The following is a 15233-nucleotide window of genomic DNA, read 5'->3' as shown; positions in this document are numbered from 1 at the left end:
GTCCAGCGAGGAGACGTGCGCGACTCTCTGGGAGGGTCTGCCACGAGTCAGCCCCGAGGCTGTCGAGCAGCTGGAGGCTCCCCTGAGTCTGGAGGAGCTGACCGGCGCCCTGGACCAGCTGCGGTGGGGCAAGGCCCTGGGGCTGGACGGACTGACGGTCAGGTTCCTCCGGGCTTTTTGGGACGTCCTGGGGGTAGCCTACGCGAGGGTGCTTGGGGAGAGCCTGGCGACGGGTGAGATGCCCCTCTCTTGGCGCAGGGCGGTCGTGGTCCTGCTGCCCAAGAAGGGGGATCTGCGCAGTCTGTGGAACTGGCGCCCGGTGTCCCTCCTCTGCGCCGAGTACAAGGTGTTCGCCCGGGCAATGGCCAATCGTCTGGGCTCCATGCTGGCCCAGGTGGTCCACCCGGACCAGTCGTACACGGTCCCGGGCCAGTCCATCCAGGACAACGTCTACCTCATCCGGGACCTGATGTACCTGTGCTGGGAGACCGGGGTGTCGGCCGCCTTCCTCTCCCTCGATCAGGAGAAGGCGTTCGATAGGGTGGATCACGGGTACCTGTTCGGGACTCTGCGCGCGTTCGGGCTCGGGCCGCATTTCACGGCCCGCATCCGGCTGCTGTACGCTGCCGCGGAGAGCCTCGTCAAAGTCAACGGGTCCTTGACGGCGCCCTTTCGCTTCGGGAGGGGGGTGCGTCAGGGGTGCCCCATGTCGGGGCAGTTGTACTCGGTCTGCGTGGAACCATTCCTGTGCCTCCTTTGGAGGCGTCTGACGGGTCTGGTCCTGCAAGAGCCGGCGACGGAGGTCGTCCTCTCAGCTTATGCCGACGACGTCCTCCTGGCGGTCACCAACCCGGCGGACCTGCGGAGGATGCGCGAGTGCCAGCGGGTCTACTCGGCCGCGTCCTCCGCCAGGATCAACCGGGCGAAGTGTTCGGGCCTGCTGGTGGGTCCGTGGCGGGCGGACTCCCTGCCGGAGGAGTTGCGGCCCTTCGAGTGGAGCACGACGCACCTTCTCTACCTGGGGGCCTACCTGTCCCCAGCCGAGGGCTCCTGGCCGGGGAACTGGCAGGAGTTGGGGGTGAAAGTCTCCGTCCGGCTGGGGCGCTGGTTGGGTCTGCTCCGGGCGATCTCGTACCAGGGCAGGGCGCTGGTCATCAACCAGCTGGTGGCCTCCATGCTGTGGTACCGGCTGGCCACGCTGGTGCCGCCCAACGTCTTCGTCGCCACCACCCAGAAGAGGTTGACGGACTTCTTCTGGGGCGGCCGGAGGCACTGGGTCTCCGCGGCGGTCCTGAGTCTGCCGTCGGCAGAGGGGGGTCAGTCGCTGGTGTGCGTGCGCACCCAGCTGGCGGCCCTCCGCCTCCGGGCGCTGCAGAGGTACCTGTACGCGGAGAATCCCCCGCGGTAGCACGCGCTGGCCACCTACTTCCTCCGCCGGGGACGCTGCCTCCGGGAGGGGGCGCGTCTCCCGGCGGCGGGTGTCGGCCGAGCCGCCCCGTGGGAACTGCCCGGGTTCTACCGGGATCTGATGCCGGTGTGGGGCGCGGTGTCGCGCGGCGAGCGCACGGCCGCTCCCCCTCCAGTCATGGCGGGTGCCGGGGGGGTCCTGGCCGCGCCGGCGCCAGCCCCGCCGGAGTTGCTGGTCGGGCCCAGGGCCCAGCGTCTCTCGCGGGAGGCGGCGCGGCACAACCTGAGCCGCCTGCGGACACACCGATGGTGCCGTTCCGTGAGGCGCCGAGGCGGTTCTTGTACGGGCTGCTCCTGCACACCTTTCACTTCCTCGCCCTGGTCTGCCGGCCGGACACGCCATGGCGGTCCGTCTTGCCGGCGGGCAGCGAGGGCGGTCCCCGGTGGGGGTCCCTCTAGGCGGGAGTCCTCCCGCTGTACATCGGGGACCTGGGGTGGAGGGTGTTGCACCGGGCCGTGCCGTGCAACCGTTTCCTGAGCCGGTTCACCGACATTCCGGCCGCCTGTCACTTCTGCGGCCGGGAGGAGACGGTGTACCACGCGTACGCGGAGTGCGAGAGGTTGCAGCCCCTCTTTGAGTATCTGCGGGGGCTGCTGCTGAAGTTCTGGTTGCACTTCAGCCCGGCGCTGTTGGTCTACGGGCACCCGGTGCGGTGCGGGGAGGGGCGCGCGGCGGATCTCCTGGTGGGTCTCCTGCTGGGCCTGGCCAAGCTGGCCATCCACGGGACGCGGCGGCGGGCAGCCGAGGGTCCCGGCAGGTCAGCCTGCCTGCCCGTCTTCCGCGCTTACGTGTGCGCGCGGGTGCGTCTAGAGAGGGAGCATGCGGTTTCCGCGGGCACCCTAGCCGAGTTCCGCGCTCGGTGGGCCCCTCAGGGGATCGTGTGTGTCGTGGACGGTACGGACGCGATTCTTATTTGAAGTGTCGCGTTGACGGGTGTAGAGTCGCGTGTGTGTTTCGGTAGTATTAGTTTGCATTCTCTACCGTAGTATGTCGTTGCGTAGTTTCTTCTTTTCTGTATCAGATGTCGTGTATTGACACTGGTTGTCTTTTGTAGTGCTTTTAGTGAATAAACGTTTATTATTAAAAAAAAGGGGTGGTACTGAGGGAGTACTCAGATGGTCTTAACTGACCCCAAAGCCGCTCTGTCAAAGAAAAACAGAGAGCTCCCTCCACACCCCCCAGTGTCCTGTGTCAATGTCTAACCCTCAAACAGATCATTTCGTCATTCTCTTAATGTGGGATCTTCCCATGCACAGGCTGAGTTCACCATTCCTTGCTTTACAAGACTGAGTTCCTTGGGGTGCAGAGGTTGTGAAAGGTGCTACAGAACTGCAACCTTTCTGCCTTCTTCTCTGGTGGTCAGGGGTCACCCGATCCAGAATGAGAGGGTGTATGCCCACTGCCCCCATCGCCAACTCTCCCTGCTCCCCGGCCTGGACAATCCCACTCACAATCCGATGTTTGCCTCTCGCTCCACTCCTGAAGACACTGAGGACCCTGGCAGCCATTGCTTTCGGTTTAGCTTTCACTCTGGAAGTTCCCTGCCGTTGTGGACTGTACCGTTGGTGAAGGTGTGTCCCGTTCTGTTCTGTAGCCTCACACTCCCGGATTCCTCTCCCTCCTTCTCTCCCCCAAACTCCATCCACAATCCTTGGAAGGAGGGACAGAAGCTCTTCCCTCAGCTGGTTGACTCCTGTAGGTTACCCCCTGTGTCGGCGGTGAGGGGAGCAGGAGAACTGGGGGGTTCGTGTCTGACAGGGACATGTGCGGAATGGGGCTGATGGGATGGCTCTGAGAGTTGGCATACACTCGATGGGCTGAATGGCCTTCTTCTATGTCATAAGGAAATAGAAGAAAGTGTGATGTGAGGGTGACCCAGTGGTATAGCAGCTCCAGTGACTGCGGTTCAATCCCGACCTCGGGCGCTATCTGCGCGGCGTTTGCGCGTTCTCCCTGTGACTGTGGGTTCCCTCTGGGTGCTCCCGGTTCCTCCCACATCCCAACAAGGTGCGTGTCAGTTGTACATTGCCCCCCAGTGTGTGGGTGAGGTGTCGAGGCCAGTGGGGGGGGAACGGGGGGCGATGGGAAGGGAATTATAATGTGGAAAGAATAAAATTAAGGCTTTAATATCGGAAATCCTATCAGATTGGTGTAAATGTGTGGTTGACGGTCAGCACAGACTCGGTGGGCCGAAGGGCCTGTGTCCAGTCTGTATCTCTCTATGGCTCGATGAGGTGTTTGAGCCAAGTGTATCGCCTCAAGCTCTGAGCCTGACCATCCAATGTCTATCCCACCTCCCACTGTCTCCCCATGGCCCTGTAAACAATTACCTCTCCAGCGCCCATCCAATCCCCTTTGGAAACCCTCTTCAACTGTACCCACCTCCCCAAGAGACAGTGAGTTCCAGATCACCACCAACCTCTCAGAAAATATTTCTCATGTCCCCCTTGTACATCGTGCCCAAAATGTTAAATCTCCCACAGGGTGTGGGGTGTGGGGTGTGGGGTGTGGAACTCACTGTCTGAGGTGGGGAGGGGGAGGTGAGGCAGAGACCCCCACACATTTACACAGCGCTGGGATGAACTATGACCTCTAGTGTTGTGGACCCAGGGCAGAGAGGTGGGGTTAGTCTGCGTGGCTCTTTCCTGACCAGCACAGAGACCGTGGACAGAATGGCCTCAAAATCAAAGTCAAGTTTATTGTCATCTGCACAAGTCCATGTGTGCACAGGTGCAATGAAAAACTTACTTGCAGCAGCATCACAGGCACAGAGCATCAGATAAAGCAGGGTTGTGCCGGTTGGTTCAAGAACCGAATGGTTGAAGGGAAGTTGCTGTTCCTGAACCTGGTGGTGTGGGACTTCAGGCTTCTGTACCTCGTGCCCGATGGGAGCTGTGAGAAGATGGCATGGGCCAGATGGTGGGGATATTTGATGATGGACGTTGCCTTCTTGAGGCAGCGCCTCCTGTAGATACTCCCGATGGTGGGGAGGGATGTGCCCGTGATGTATTGGGCAGAGTCCACTACACTCTGCAGCTCTCCTTCTCTATAGTTCTGGTTCCATGGGGCCCAGTTACTGCAGCCTAACCCGACTGCTCAGTGCCTAGGGTGTGACCTCCTGCCCTGGTCACACAGACCATGGTTCAGAAGCCCCGATATTCCCACCACTCGCCGATCTCATCTCTGAAGGTAACACTCAGAACATGTTCTCTGTTCAATGCTCCCCAGGTGCTGATGTCATGAAGGATGGAGGTGGGGGGACAGAGTTCAAGTACCCCTCCTACGTGCAGCATATCATGGGGTGAGTGTGTGGTGCGGGGGGAGACAGTGTTGTGTCCGGTCGGTGGGAATGGGGACTCTCCCCCTCCTTAACCAGCCTCAGTGCCGAGTGTCACGGGCACTGGTGGGAGCCATGACTCCAGGACTCGGGTCAGGGGGATATGAAGACAGAGGATTATCTGAATGGAGCGGGACTGCAGGTGAGTGGGTACAGAGGGATCTTGGTGTTCTTGTGTCAAAGAGTCAAACAGCACGGAAACAGGCCCTTCGGTCCAACTCATCGATGCCGACTGTGTTGCCCAGTGAACTGGTTCCATCTGTCCACATTTGGCCCATCTCCCTCTCCTATCCATGGACTTATCCAGACGGCTTTTAAACGTTGCTAATGTGCCCTCCTCAACCACTGTTTCCGGCAGCTCATTCCAAATACGCACCAGCCTTTGTGTGAAGAAGCTGCCCCTGATGTCCCTTTTAAATCTCTCACCTCTGATCTTAAACCTCTGCTCTCTTGTTTTTAGCTCCCCCTCCCTGGGAAAAAGACTGTGTGCTTTCACCCTGTCTCTGCCCCTCATGACCTTATACGCCTCTGTCAGGGCACCCTGCAATCTCCTACATTCCAGGGAATAAAGTCCTAGTCTACACAACCTCTCCTTGTAACTCAGGCCCTCAAGTCCAGGCAACATCCTGGTAAATCTTTTCTGCACTCTTTCTAGTTTAATAACATCTTTCCTATAACATGGTGACCAAAACTGCCCACAATACTCCAAGTGCGGCCTCACCAACATGTTATATAACTGTAACATAACTTCCCAACTTCTATATTCAGTGCCCTGACTGATGAAGGCCAGCCTGCCAAACGCCTTCTTCACCACCCTGGATTGTTATTGGTGTACTATTGTCACTTGTACCGAGGTCCAGTGAAAAACTTGTCTTGCAAACCGATCTTACAGGTCAATTCATTACACAGTGCCTTGAGGTGGTACAGAGTGCATTGAGGTGATGCCGCTTTCAGCAAACTCTGCACTTGCAGTCCCAGGTCCCTCTGTTCCATAACACTCCCCAGGGCCCTACCATTCGCTGTATAAGTTGTACCCTGGTTAATTCCCAAAATCCAATAGCTCACATTTATCTGGATTGAAAGCCATTTGCCAATCCTCAGCCCACACACGCAGCTGATCAAGGTCCCCTGTAATTTTTTATAAGCTTCCATGCAGTCTCTGCCTCCCTTCAGGCAGTGCATTCCAGATTCCAACCCCCCTCCCGGGGAAAGTAATTCTCCTCAGATCTCCTCTGAACTTCTTACTCTTTACCTTAAACTGACACCTTCTGGTTATAGATGGTTCCATTGTGGGGAAAAGTTTTTCACTATTCACAGCATCAATGCCCCTCATAACTCTGTACACCTCCAGCAGTTCACCCCTCAGCCTCCTCCACTCCAGGGAGAACAGAACCAGCTTCTCTGGTCTCTCCTCATGACTGAACTGCTCCATCCCAGGCACCGTCCTGGTGAACCTGCTCTGCACCTTCTCCAGTGTAGTCTCATCCGTCCTTTGGTGTGGAGACCAGAACTGCACACAGTACTCCAGCTGTGGCCTGACCAATGTTTTATAAAGCTGTACCATGACCTCTTTGCTCTTACATTCTACGTCCCAGCTAATGAAGGCAAGCATCCTGTCTTTCTTCACCAACTTATCCACCTGTCCGCCACCTTTAGGGATCTGTGCACGTACGCGAAGGTCCTTTTGTTCCTTAAGACTCCCAAGGGCCCCGTGGTTCATTGTGTATGTCCAACCCTAATTAGACCTCTCAAAGTACATCACCTCACACGTATCAGGATTAAATTCCATCTGCCACTGTTCTACAAAATTTACCAGCTGATCAGTATCATCCTGTGGTGTACGAGACTACCCTCCTTATAGAGGTGAATAAAATCATGAGAGGCATAGATAGGGTGAAGCACCCATGTTTTTCCCCAGGGTTGGGAAATCAAGAACTAGAGGGCACAGGTTTAAGGTGAGAGGGGAAAGATTTAAAGGGGACCTGAGGGGCAAGTTTTTCACACAGAGGGTGGTGGGTGTGTGGAACGAGCTGCCAGAGGAAGTGGTAGAAGTGGGTACAGTTACAGCATTTAAAAGACACCTGGACAGGTACATGGATAGGGATATGGGCCAAACATGAACAAATGGGGCTGGCTTAGATGGGCATCTTGATCGGCATGGACCGTTTGGGCCGAAGGGCCTGTTTCTGTGCTGTATGACTCTATCTACACCACCAATTTTCATGTCATCTGCAAACTTACTGATCATATGTCCCACATTCCTATCCAAATCATTAATGTATACAATGAACAACAAGGGTCCCAGCCCCAATCCCTGAGGTACACCATTGGTCATAGTTTTCAATCACAAAAACAACTGTCCACCATCTCTCTCTGCCTCCTATACCAAGCCAACTTTGGACCCAGTTTGTCAAATTGCCCAGGATTGCATGGGCCCTGCCTTCCTTGTCAAAAGCCTTACTGAAGTCTATGAATCGCAAAAGGTTAGCAAGCCAGTGCTGCGAGTGGTTCGGAGGCAAACGGCCAACTGGCCTTTATTGTAAGAGGGCTGGAATTTAGAAATAGGGAAGTATTGTCACAGTTGTACAGACTGTTGGTGAGGCCACACCTGCAGAACTGAGCACAGTTCTGGGCCCCTGATATAAGAAAGGGTTCACTGCCATCAGAAGCAGTCCAGAACAGATTCACCAGGCTATTCATGGGAATACAGATCTAATTTCTTTAGCTAATCCTGATCGTTCTATCAGGAGCAGCTAAAGAAATTAGATCTGTATTCTTTGGAGTTCAGAAGAATGAGGGGTGATCGTCTTAAAACACAAGATCCTGAGGGGCCATGACAGGGACTGAGTTATGGAGAGAGGCTGGGCAGGTTGGGACTTTTTTCATTGGAGCTTAGGAGACTGAGGGCTGATCTTACAGAGGTGTATAAAATCATGAGGAGCATAGACAGGGTGAATGCACACAGTCTTTTCCCCAGGGTTGGGGAATCAAGAACTAGAGGACACAGGTTTAAGGTGAGAGGGGAGAGATTTAATAGGAACCTGAGGGGCAACTTTTTCACCCAGATGGTGGTCAGTATATGGAACGTGCTGCCAGAGGAAGTGGTTGAGGCAGGTACATTAACAACATTTAAAAGGTACTTGGGACAGGTACACGGATAGGAAAGGTTTAGAGGGATCTGGGCCAAACGTGGGCATCTGGGACTATCTTAGATGGGAATCTTGGTCGGCATAGACCAGTTGGGCCGAAGGGCCTGTTTCTGTGCTGTATGACTCTATGACTCTATGACAGGGTAGATGTTGAGATGTTTTCACTAGTGGGGAAATTTCGAGTGATGGGATGTAGTTACAAGGTAAGATGCTGGTCACTTAAGACCGAGATACATAGGACTTTCTTGCAGAAGGTGATGAATCTCCGGAATTCTCTACCCTGGAGGCTGGGTCACTGGGGTATCTAAAAAGGAAGTAAATTAAATTTATGAAAGGTCATGGAACTGAGGGCGATGGGGAACTGGCACGGAAGGGGAGATGAGGCCTGGGGCGGGTCAGCCATGATCATGTTGAATAGTGGGGCCGAGTGGCCTCATCCTGCTGCTGTTTCTTTGAGGTCTCAGTGCCCTTGTTAACCATGGCTGCATTTCCCCTCTGCAGAGACATTTTCTCCCTGGGCTTTGGGCCGTTTCGTTGGGTCTGCACCTCAGCTGACCCCAATGACCTGGCAGAGACCGATGCCATCGTGAGCTCGATCCTGGAGAAGATGATGAGTGAGGAAGGTGAGTGGGTTGGGGAACTGTACCCCAGTGCCCTGGGCCAGGGTTTATCATCCCCCAACATCACTGAATCAGGTCCACTGGTCATTATCACATTGTGGGAGCTTGCTGTACACAAAATGGCTGATGTGTCTCCTCCGTTGTAACACTGACAGTATTTCACTGACTGTAGAGAAGTCTGGAACATCCTGAGCTGGTGGAAGTCACAAAAGGAGTTATTCGGTAGTGCAGCAGTTAGTGTAACACTGTTACAGCACCAGCGACCCGGGTTCAATTCCGGCTGCTGTCTGTAAGGAGTTTGTACGTTCTCCCCGTGTCTGCGTGGGTTTCCTCCGGGTGCTCCAGTTTCCTCCAACTTTCCAAAGACGTATGGGTTAGGAAGCTGTGGGCATGCTATGTTGGCACCGGAAGCGTGGTGATACTTGCGGGCTGCCCCCAGCACATTCTCAGTAATGCAAAAAGACGCATTTCACTGTGTGTTTCGATGTACATGTGACTAATAAATAAATATCTTATTTTATCTTAATGTTTTCATCTTGTGGGATAACCAAGAATGAGGGCTTGTTGTTTAAAACATACCGAGCCGCCCATTTAAGATAGAAATGAGGAAAAGTTGTGAGTCTTTGGAACTCTCTCCCTTGGAGGGGGGTGGAAGCAGAGTCTGTGAATAACTTTAAGGCACAGGGAGATGGATTCTCCATCAGCGAGGGGGGAGAGGTACCAGGAATAGAAGGGAGAGCAGAGCTGAGCTTCTCACTGAGTGGCAGAACAGGATCAAGGGTTTGAATGGCCCACTCCTGCTCCTACCTCTGATGTTTGCTCACGGCCACGTTTTGTTCTTTAGTCCCTCCGTCTGGCTCAGCCTCCCCTCGTTGTTGGGAGTCCCCAGAATTTTCCTTTAACTAGAACTGACCCCCTCCATGCATCCTCCCCCCATGGCTGGCATTCACTCACCAACTGTCCAAGAGGGTCAGAGCTGCCTTAGCCAGATTTGGCCAGTGGTGCACCCTTCACCTCGTAGCCTGGCTCTTCACCTTTGGCACAGCCTCGTCCCATTATTGATATTGGTATTGCTTTATTATTGTTACCTGGTAACGAGATACAGTGAAAAACTTGTCTTGCAAACCAATCGTACAGATCAATTCATTACACAGTGCATTGAGGTAGTACAGGGCAAAAACAACACAGAATACAGAGTAAAGTGTCACAGCTACAGAGAAGTGCAGTGCAGGTAGACAATAAGGTGCGAGGTCATAACAAAGTAGATTATGAGGTCAAGAGTCCATCTCATCCTATGAGGGAACCGTTCAATAGTCTTATCACAGTGGGATAGAAGCTGTCCTTGAACCTGGTGGTTTGTGCCCTCAGGTTCCTGTATCTTCTGCCTGATGGGAGAGGAGAGAAGGGAGAATGTCTGGGGTGGGTGGGGGTCTTTGATTATGCTGGCTGCTTCACCAAGGCAGCGAGAAGTGTAGACAGAGTCCAAGGAGGGGAGGCTGGTGTCTGTGATGTGCTGAGCTGTGTCCACAACTCTCTGCAGTTTCTTGTGGTCCCAGGCAGAGCAGTTGCCATTACAGTCCTGTGGTCTCACAGGTGCTGGGAGGGGGTGTGAAGGGGTGTTGAGGGAGGTGTCCCAGAGAACAGGCGCTGTGAGGGGGTGTGAAGGGGTGTTGAGGGAGGTGTCCCAGAGAACAGGCGCTGTGAGGGGGTGTGAAGGGGTGTTGAGGGAGGTGTCCCAGAGAACAGGCGCTGTGAGGGGGTGTGAAGGGGTGTTGAGGGAGGTGTCCCAGAGACCAGGCGCTGTGAGGGGGTGTGAAGGGGTGTTGAGGGAGGTGTCCCAGAGAACAGGCGCTGTGAGGGGGTGTGAAGGGGTGTTGAGGGAGGTGTCCCAGAGAACAGGCACTGGGAGGGGGTGTGAAGGGGTGTTGAGGGAGGTGTCCCAGAGAACAGGCGCTGGGAGGGGGTGTGAAGGGGTGTTGAGGGAGGTGTCCCAGAGAACAGGCGCTGGGAGGGGGTGTGAAGGGGTGTTGAGGGAGGTGTCCCAGAGAACAGGCGCTGGGAGGGGGTGTGAAGGGGTGTTGAGGGAGGTGTCCCAGACACATTGGAAAAAGAAACTTCAAATCAGTACCTTTCAGGAATTGAATTAAAATGTCTGCCTGCAAGTTCCAGGATTTACAGGTGAGTGTGCAGTTGGAAGGAAATGCAGGAATCTTTTATTGGCAAGTTAGTACACTTGCACATGTTTCAAACTCATAGAACTATTCAGAGGTCACAAAGTTGGGTTTGAACACTGAAAGGTTACATCCAAACGCCAACCGCCTCTCATCACATTCAGGCTTTGCTTACAGCCTGACTTCACTTCCTCAGCCTCAGCCTAGTCAAACAGAACAGTTAGTGTTCCAGCACATTGGTTAACCTGCTGTCCCCAACAATGCCCATGGCCCACATGATGAAGCTTCAACAATTCTGCTTGTGCGCGGGAGAGAGAACATTAGTCCAAGCCAGTAAAGGAGAGGATTCGACATTAAAACCAATCAAACATCAAGTGATGAGGTTGACACTTATTACTCTGGCTACAAAATGAGTTCAGAGTCTGGGTGTCCTGTGGTAACTCAATTACCCCGAGTAATCAGCGCCAGATATCTCCTTGTCTAAATTGTGTCTAACTGCACAGGTCAGACACAGGGTGAAGCTCCCTCCACACTGTCCCATCACACACTCCCAGGGTCAGACACAGGGTGAAGTTCCCTCTACACTGTCCCGTCACACAGTCCCAAAGGTAGGGACAACAGTGCAGAATGAAGCTCCCTCTGCTTTCCTGACTGCCATTACTTCCGTCCTCACACAGGGGGATGCTCTATGGGGGAGACCTGACGTCTCCCTCTTCACCTGCCTGCGGAGACCTCCTCCCCATTCTGTGATCTCACTTTAAAGCCACTCAATGTGTTTGTGTTTGGCAGAGACCGAAGGGGCGGTGAAGCAGCAATACTCCGACAACATCCAATGGATCCGTCAGGCCGCCAAACACAAGCTGGTTCGTATCCTCTGAAACTGCCCTGCTGAGTTCCTCCAACACCTCGTGTGTGTTGCTCTTTCCTTCCTCTCTCGGCTGTCAGCTGGGAACCAGGGACCTCTCTGGGACATCACTCAGGGGATTACTGTTTCACCAGGAAGACACTACCCAGACCAAGCATGCGAAATGGCTGGAGGTCAGGAGCAGTGACCTCACCTCTCTGCCCTTCTCCGCAAGTGTTACATTGGAGCATGGATCAGACACAGGGTGAAGCTCCCTCCACACCGTCCCATCACACACTCCTGGGGTGAGACACAGAGTGAAGCTCCCTCTACACTGTCCCATCACACACTCCTGGGGTCAGGCACAGGGTGAAGCTCCCTCCACACCGTCCCATCACACACTCCCGGGGTCAGGCACAGGGTGAAGCTCCCTCTACACCGTCCCATCACACACTCCCGGGGTCAGACACAGAGTGAAGCTCCCTCCACACTGTCCCATCACACACTCCCGGGGTCAGGCACAGGGTGAAGCTCCCTCTACACAGTCCCATCACACACTCCCGGGGTCAGACACAGAGTGAAGCTCCCTCTACACTGTCCCATCACACACTCCCGGGGTCAGGCACAGGGTGAAGCTCCCTCCACACCGTCCCATCACACACTCCTGGGGTGAGACACAGAGTGAAGCTCCCTCCACACCGTCCCATCACACACTCCAGTGGCATTAGGGAGAAGAGATTTAATCAGTCAGTGTGCCTACTGCTGAGTCCCTGGATCCAGTTCAGAGACATCACCCTCAATGTGTCCTGAATGTCTACAGAGGGGGAAGGAGAACTGTGAGGTGTGGTCCATATCTGTGCCAACTATGTCAGTAAGCAGAGGGACTGCAGGGAGGGGTGGGGTCAAAGCTTGACAGAGGGCAGAGCTGTCGACATAACATATCTTTATTCAGTTGACACACAGGGAGGACGTGGTTAACAAATCTCCCTGAACTCAACGTTCATTGAGTTTTATATATTTTAGGTACAAAGATAACATCAAGTGATGGAATATAATTTTCATAGTTACAGTGTATACTTTACCTCAATATTTTGGGTATGGACAAGTAGTTTCATAGAACTGTGCATCTACAACTGGGAACCCATCTTAAGTGAAAAGAATATCCAAATCTCCTTGCTGCAGTGAGATGGTTCACATTAATATTCTAAAAAGTGAGGACAAACCGAGACTCCACATCACCCCTCCTCAGCTCACCAATCACCTCGGGCTCCTGTCTCACCCCTCCCCATCTCTTTATACCAGCCATCTCCCCTCTCCACTCGTAAGGTGAGAGGGGGCAAGTTTAAAGGAGGCAAGTTTTTTTTACACAGAGGGTGGTGGGTGCCTGGAATGTGCTGCCAGGGGTGGTGGTGGAGGCAGATACGATAGAGGGGTTTAAGGGGCTGTTACATAGACTCACGAATAGGCAGGAAAGGGAGGGATATGGTTCATGTGCAGGCAGAGTTAATTTAATTTGGCATCATGTTCAGCACAGACATGGTGGGCCGAAGGGCCTGTTCCTGTGCTGTTCTGTTCTACGTTCTACGTTCTATGCTCTGTGTTACCTGAACCCTCCCCCCCACCCCCCCCCCGCCCTCGGACACCTGGAGCTGACAGGGTTTCCTCTGCCTTTCCTCCCTCCCTCTTCCTCACAGGTGGTTGGATCTCAAGCTCGCATTCTGTACTCAGACCAGAGGGGCCGGATATCCATTGCAGTGGCGATAAACCAGGCCGTCGCTGCGGGCAGGATCAAGGTAAGAGCATGAGCAGAGTTGTATATCGCAGAAGGAGGCCATGTGGCCCATCACCCCTATCCTCTCCCAGTAGACGTGCACATTTTATCCCCTCCAGTTTCCTCATGAAAGCCCCTGTTGAATTTGCTCGCGCCCCCACTGTACGTTCAGACAGGATGTCCCATACCACAGCAATCCGCTGTGGGGAAATCCGCCCCTCCTGTCCTCTCTGCATCTCAGTCAATCTCAGATTCAGATCAGTTTATTGTCATACACACCGGGGTGCAATGAAATTCCTTGCTAATGTGAAGCTCACAGATGAAGCTCACAAAACTCTTTCCCCTCTCACCTTAAACCTGTGCCCTCTAGTTTTAGAATCCCCTACACTGGGGAAAACACTGTGATCATTCACCCTTTCTACGCCCCTCGTGAGTTTATAAACCTCTACAAGGTCACCCCTCAGCCCCCTTCTCTCCAGGGAGAACAGTCCCAGCCTGTCCAGCCTCTCCCTGTAACTCGAGCCCTCCAGTCTTGGTAAAGTCATCAAGAGATTCACTTGTATCCTTCTCCCTGTTATTCAGCACACCCTTCTCTCCTTTCTGTCCATCTTCCCCCTCCTATCCCACTGCCCTCCCACCCCTCCCAACTCTCTCCCGTCCTATTCAACTTCAGCTACAGCCCCCCACAACTTTTATTTCCCCTTCATTACAATCATTACATTTCCCCTTTAATGGAATCTCTCCAACTCTGCAGGCTCCTGTGGTCATCAGCCGAGACCACCACGATGTGAGTGGGACGGACAGCCCGTTCAGAGAAACCTCCAATATCTACGATGGATCAGCATTTTGTGCAGGTCAGTGACTCTCCCTCTGAACGACCCCATGATGGACGGTCAGTGCACAGATGACCAGTTGGAACTCCTTCAACTGTGGAGCCTTTGCTGCAGTTTAATTAGATCCTGGGTAACCTGTATCATAATTCACTTAGCAACCTCGGTAAACTTTAGTGCCATTCCCCAACAGAAGTCCATCCACACTATAGCAGTCTATAGCAGAGGAGGAGCCCATTTGGTCTCTCTCTGTCTCTCTCTCTCTCTCTCTCTCTCAATCTCTCTCACAATACATACAAACTCTCTCTCTCTCTCTCTCTGTCTGTCTGTCTGTCTGTCTGTCTCTGTCTGTGTGTGTCTCTCTGTCTCTTGCTCTCTCTCTCTCTCTCTCCCCCCTCTCTCTCCCCATCTCTTTCTCTCACTCTCTCTCTCGCTCTGTCACACCCTTCATGATTTTAATTCCTTTCATCAGATCCCCCCACGACCTCCTCTCCTCCAAGTGTGACCCAACCAAAGTTTTATACAGCTGCAGCTAACTCTTACACTCAATGCCCCACCCGATGAAGGCAAGCGTGCCGTACGCCGTCTTTCCCACCCCTATCTGCTTGCATGGCCACTTTCAGGGAGCGATGGACCTGGACCCCAAGATCCCTCTTAGAACTTCACTGCTGATTGGCTGAATGATGAATAGTTAACAAGAACTGTTCGGTTAACTGACACTGCTGTACTCTCTCCATCCCCAGACATGGCAGTGCAGAACTTTGTGGGTGATTCTTTCCGAGGAGCGACGTGGGTGGCTTTGCACAATGGCGGAGGTGTGGGGTGGTGAGTGTAGCACTTTGCATGAGGCGTGGCTTTCAGGAACAACGCTGTACGATATGGCAATGTTACAGAGACAGAGGTGAAGGGATTACATTGAAGGTATGGAAGTATAGGATTTTTTAGATATTCATTCAAGGGCTGTGAGCTCCGCAGGCTGAGCCAGCATTTAACTGCCCGTCCCCAGTTGCCCTTGAGAAGGTGGTGGGGAGCTGCCTTCTCGA

The 15233-nt window shown here is 53.8% G+C and overlaps 1 protein-coding gene across 16 annotated transcripts in view; it reads left to right on the top strand.

Moving 5' to 3' along the window:
- The window catches only part of uroc1 (urocanate hydratase 1), a 135332-nt gene that overhangs the window by 30503 nt on the left and 89596 nt on the right, over window positions 1-15233 (top strand). For 3 of the 16 annotated variants that reach the window (XM_052017453.1, XM_052017454.1, XM_052017446.1), the window contains exons 13-18: window positions 4697-4769; window positions 8456-8577; window positions 11535-11608; window positions 13284-13382; window positions 14115-14214; window positions 14934-15015. The exons of 8 other annotated variants lie outside the window; for them this stretch is intronic. In XM_052017453.1, the coding sequence (XP_051873413.1) occupies window positions 4697-4769; window positions 8456-8577; window positions 11535-11608; window positions 13284-13382; window positions 14115-14214; window positions 14934-15015 (550 nt within the window). The remainder of the gene's footprint in view (window positions 1-4696; window positions 4770-8455; window positions 8578-11534; window positions 11609-13283; window positions 13383-14114; window positions 14215-14933; window positions 15016-15233) is intronic. 5 more of the 16 variants (XM_052017449.1, XM_052017448.1, XM_052017451.1 and 2 more) reach the window with 5 other exon arrangements.

Source organism: Pristis pectinata, chromosome 6 (genome assembly GCF_009764475.1).
Source record: "Pristis pectinata isolate sPriPec2 chromosome 6, sPriPec2.1.pri, whole genome shotgun sequence".
Taxonomy (NCBI): domain Eukaryota; kingdom Metazoa; phylum Chordata; class Chondrichthyes; order Rhinopristiformes; family Pristidae; genus Pristis; species Pristis pectinata.
The sequence above is the reverse complement of the archived record's forward strand: the minus strand, read 5'-3'. Positions and strand labels throughout refer to the sequence as shown.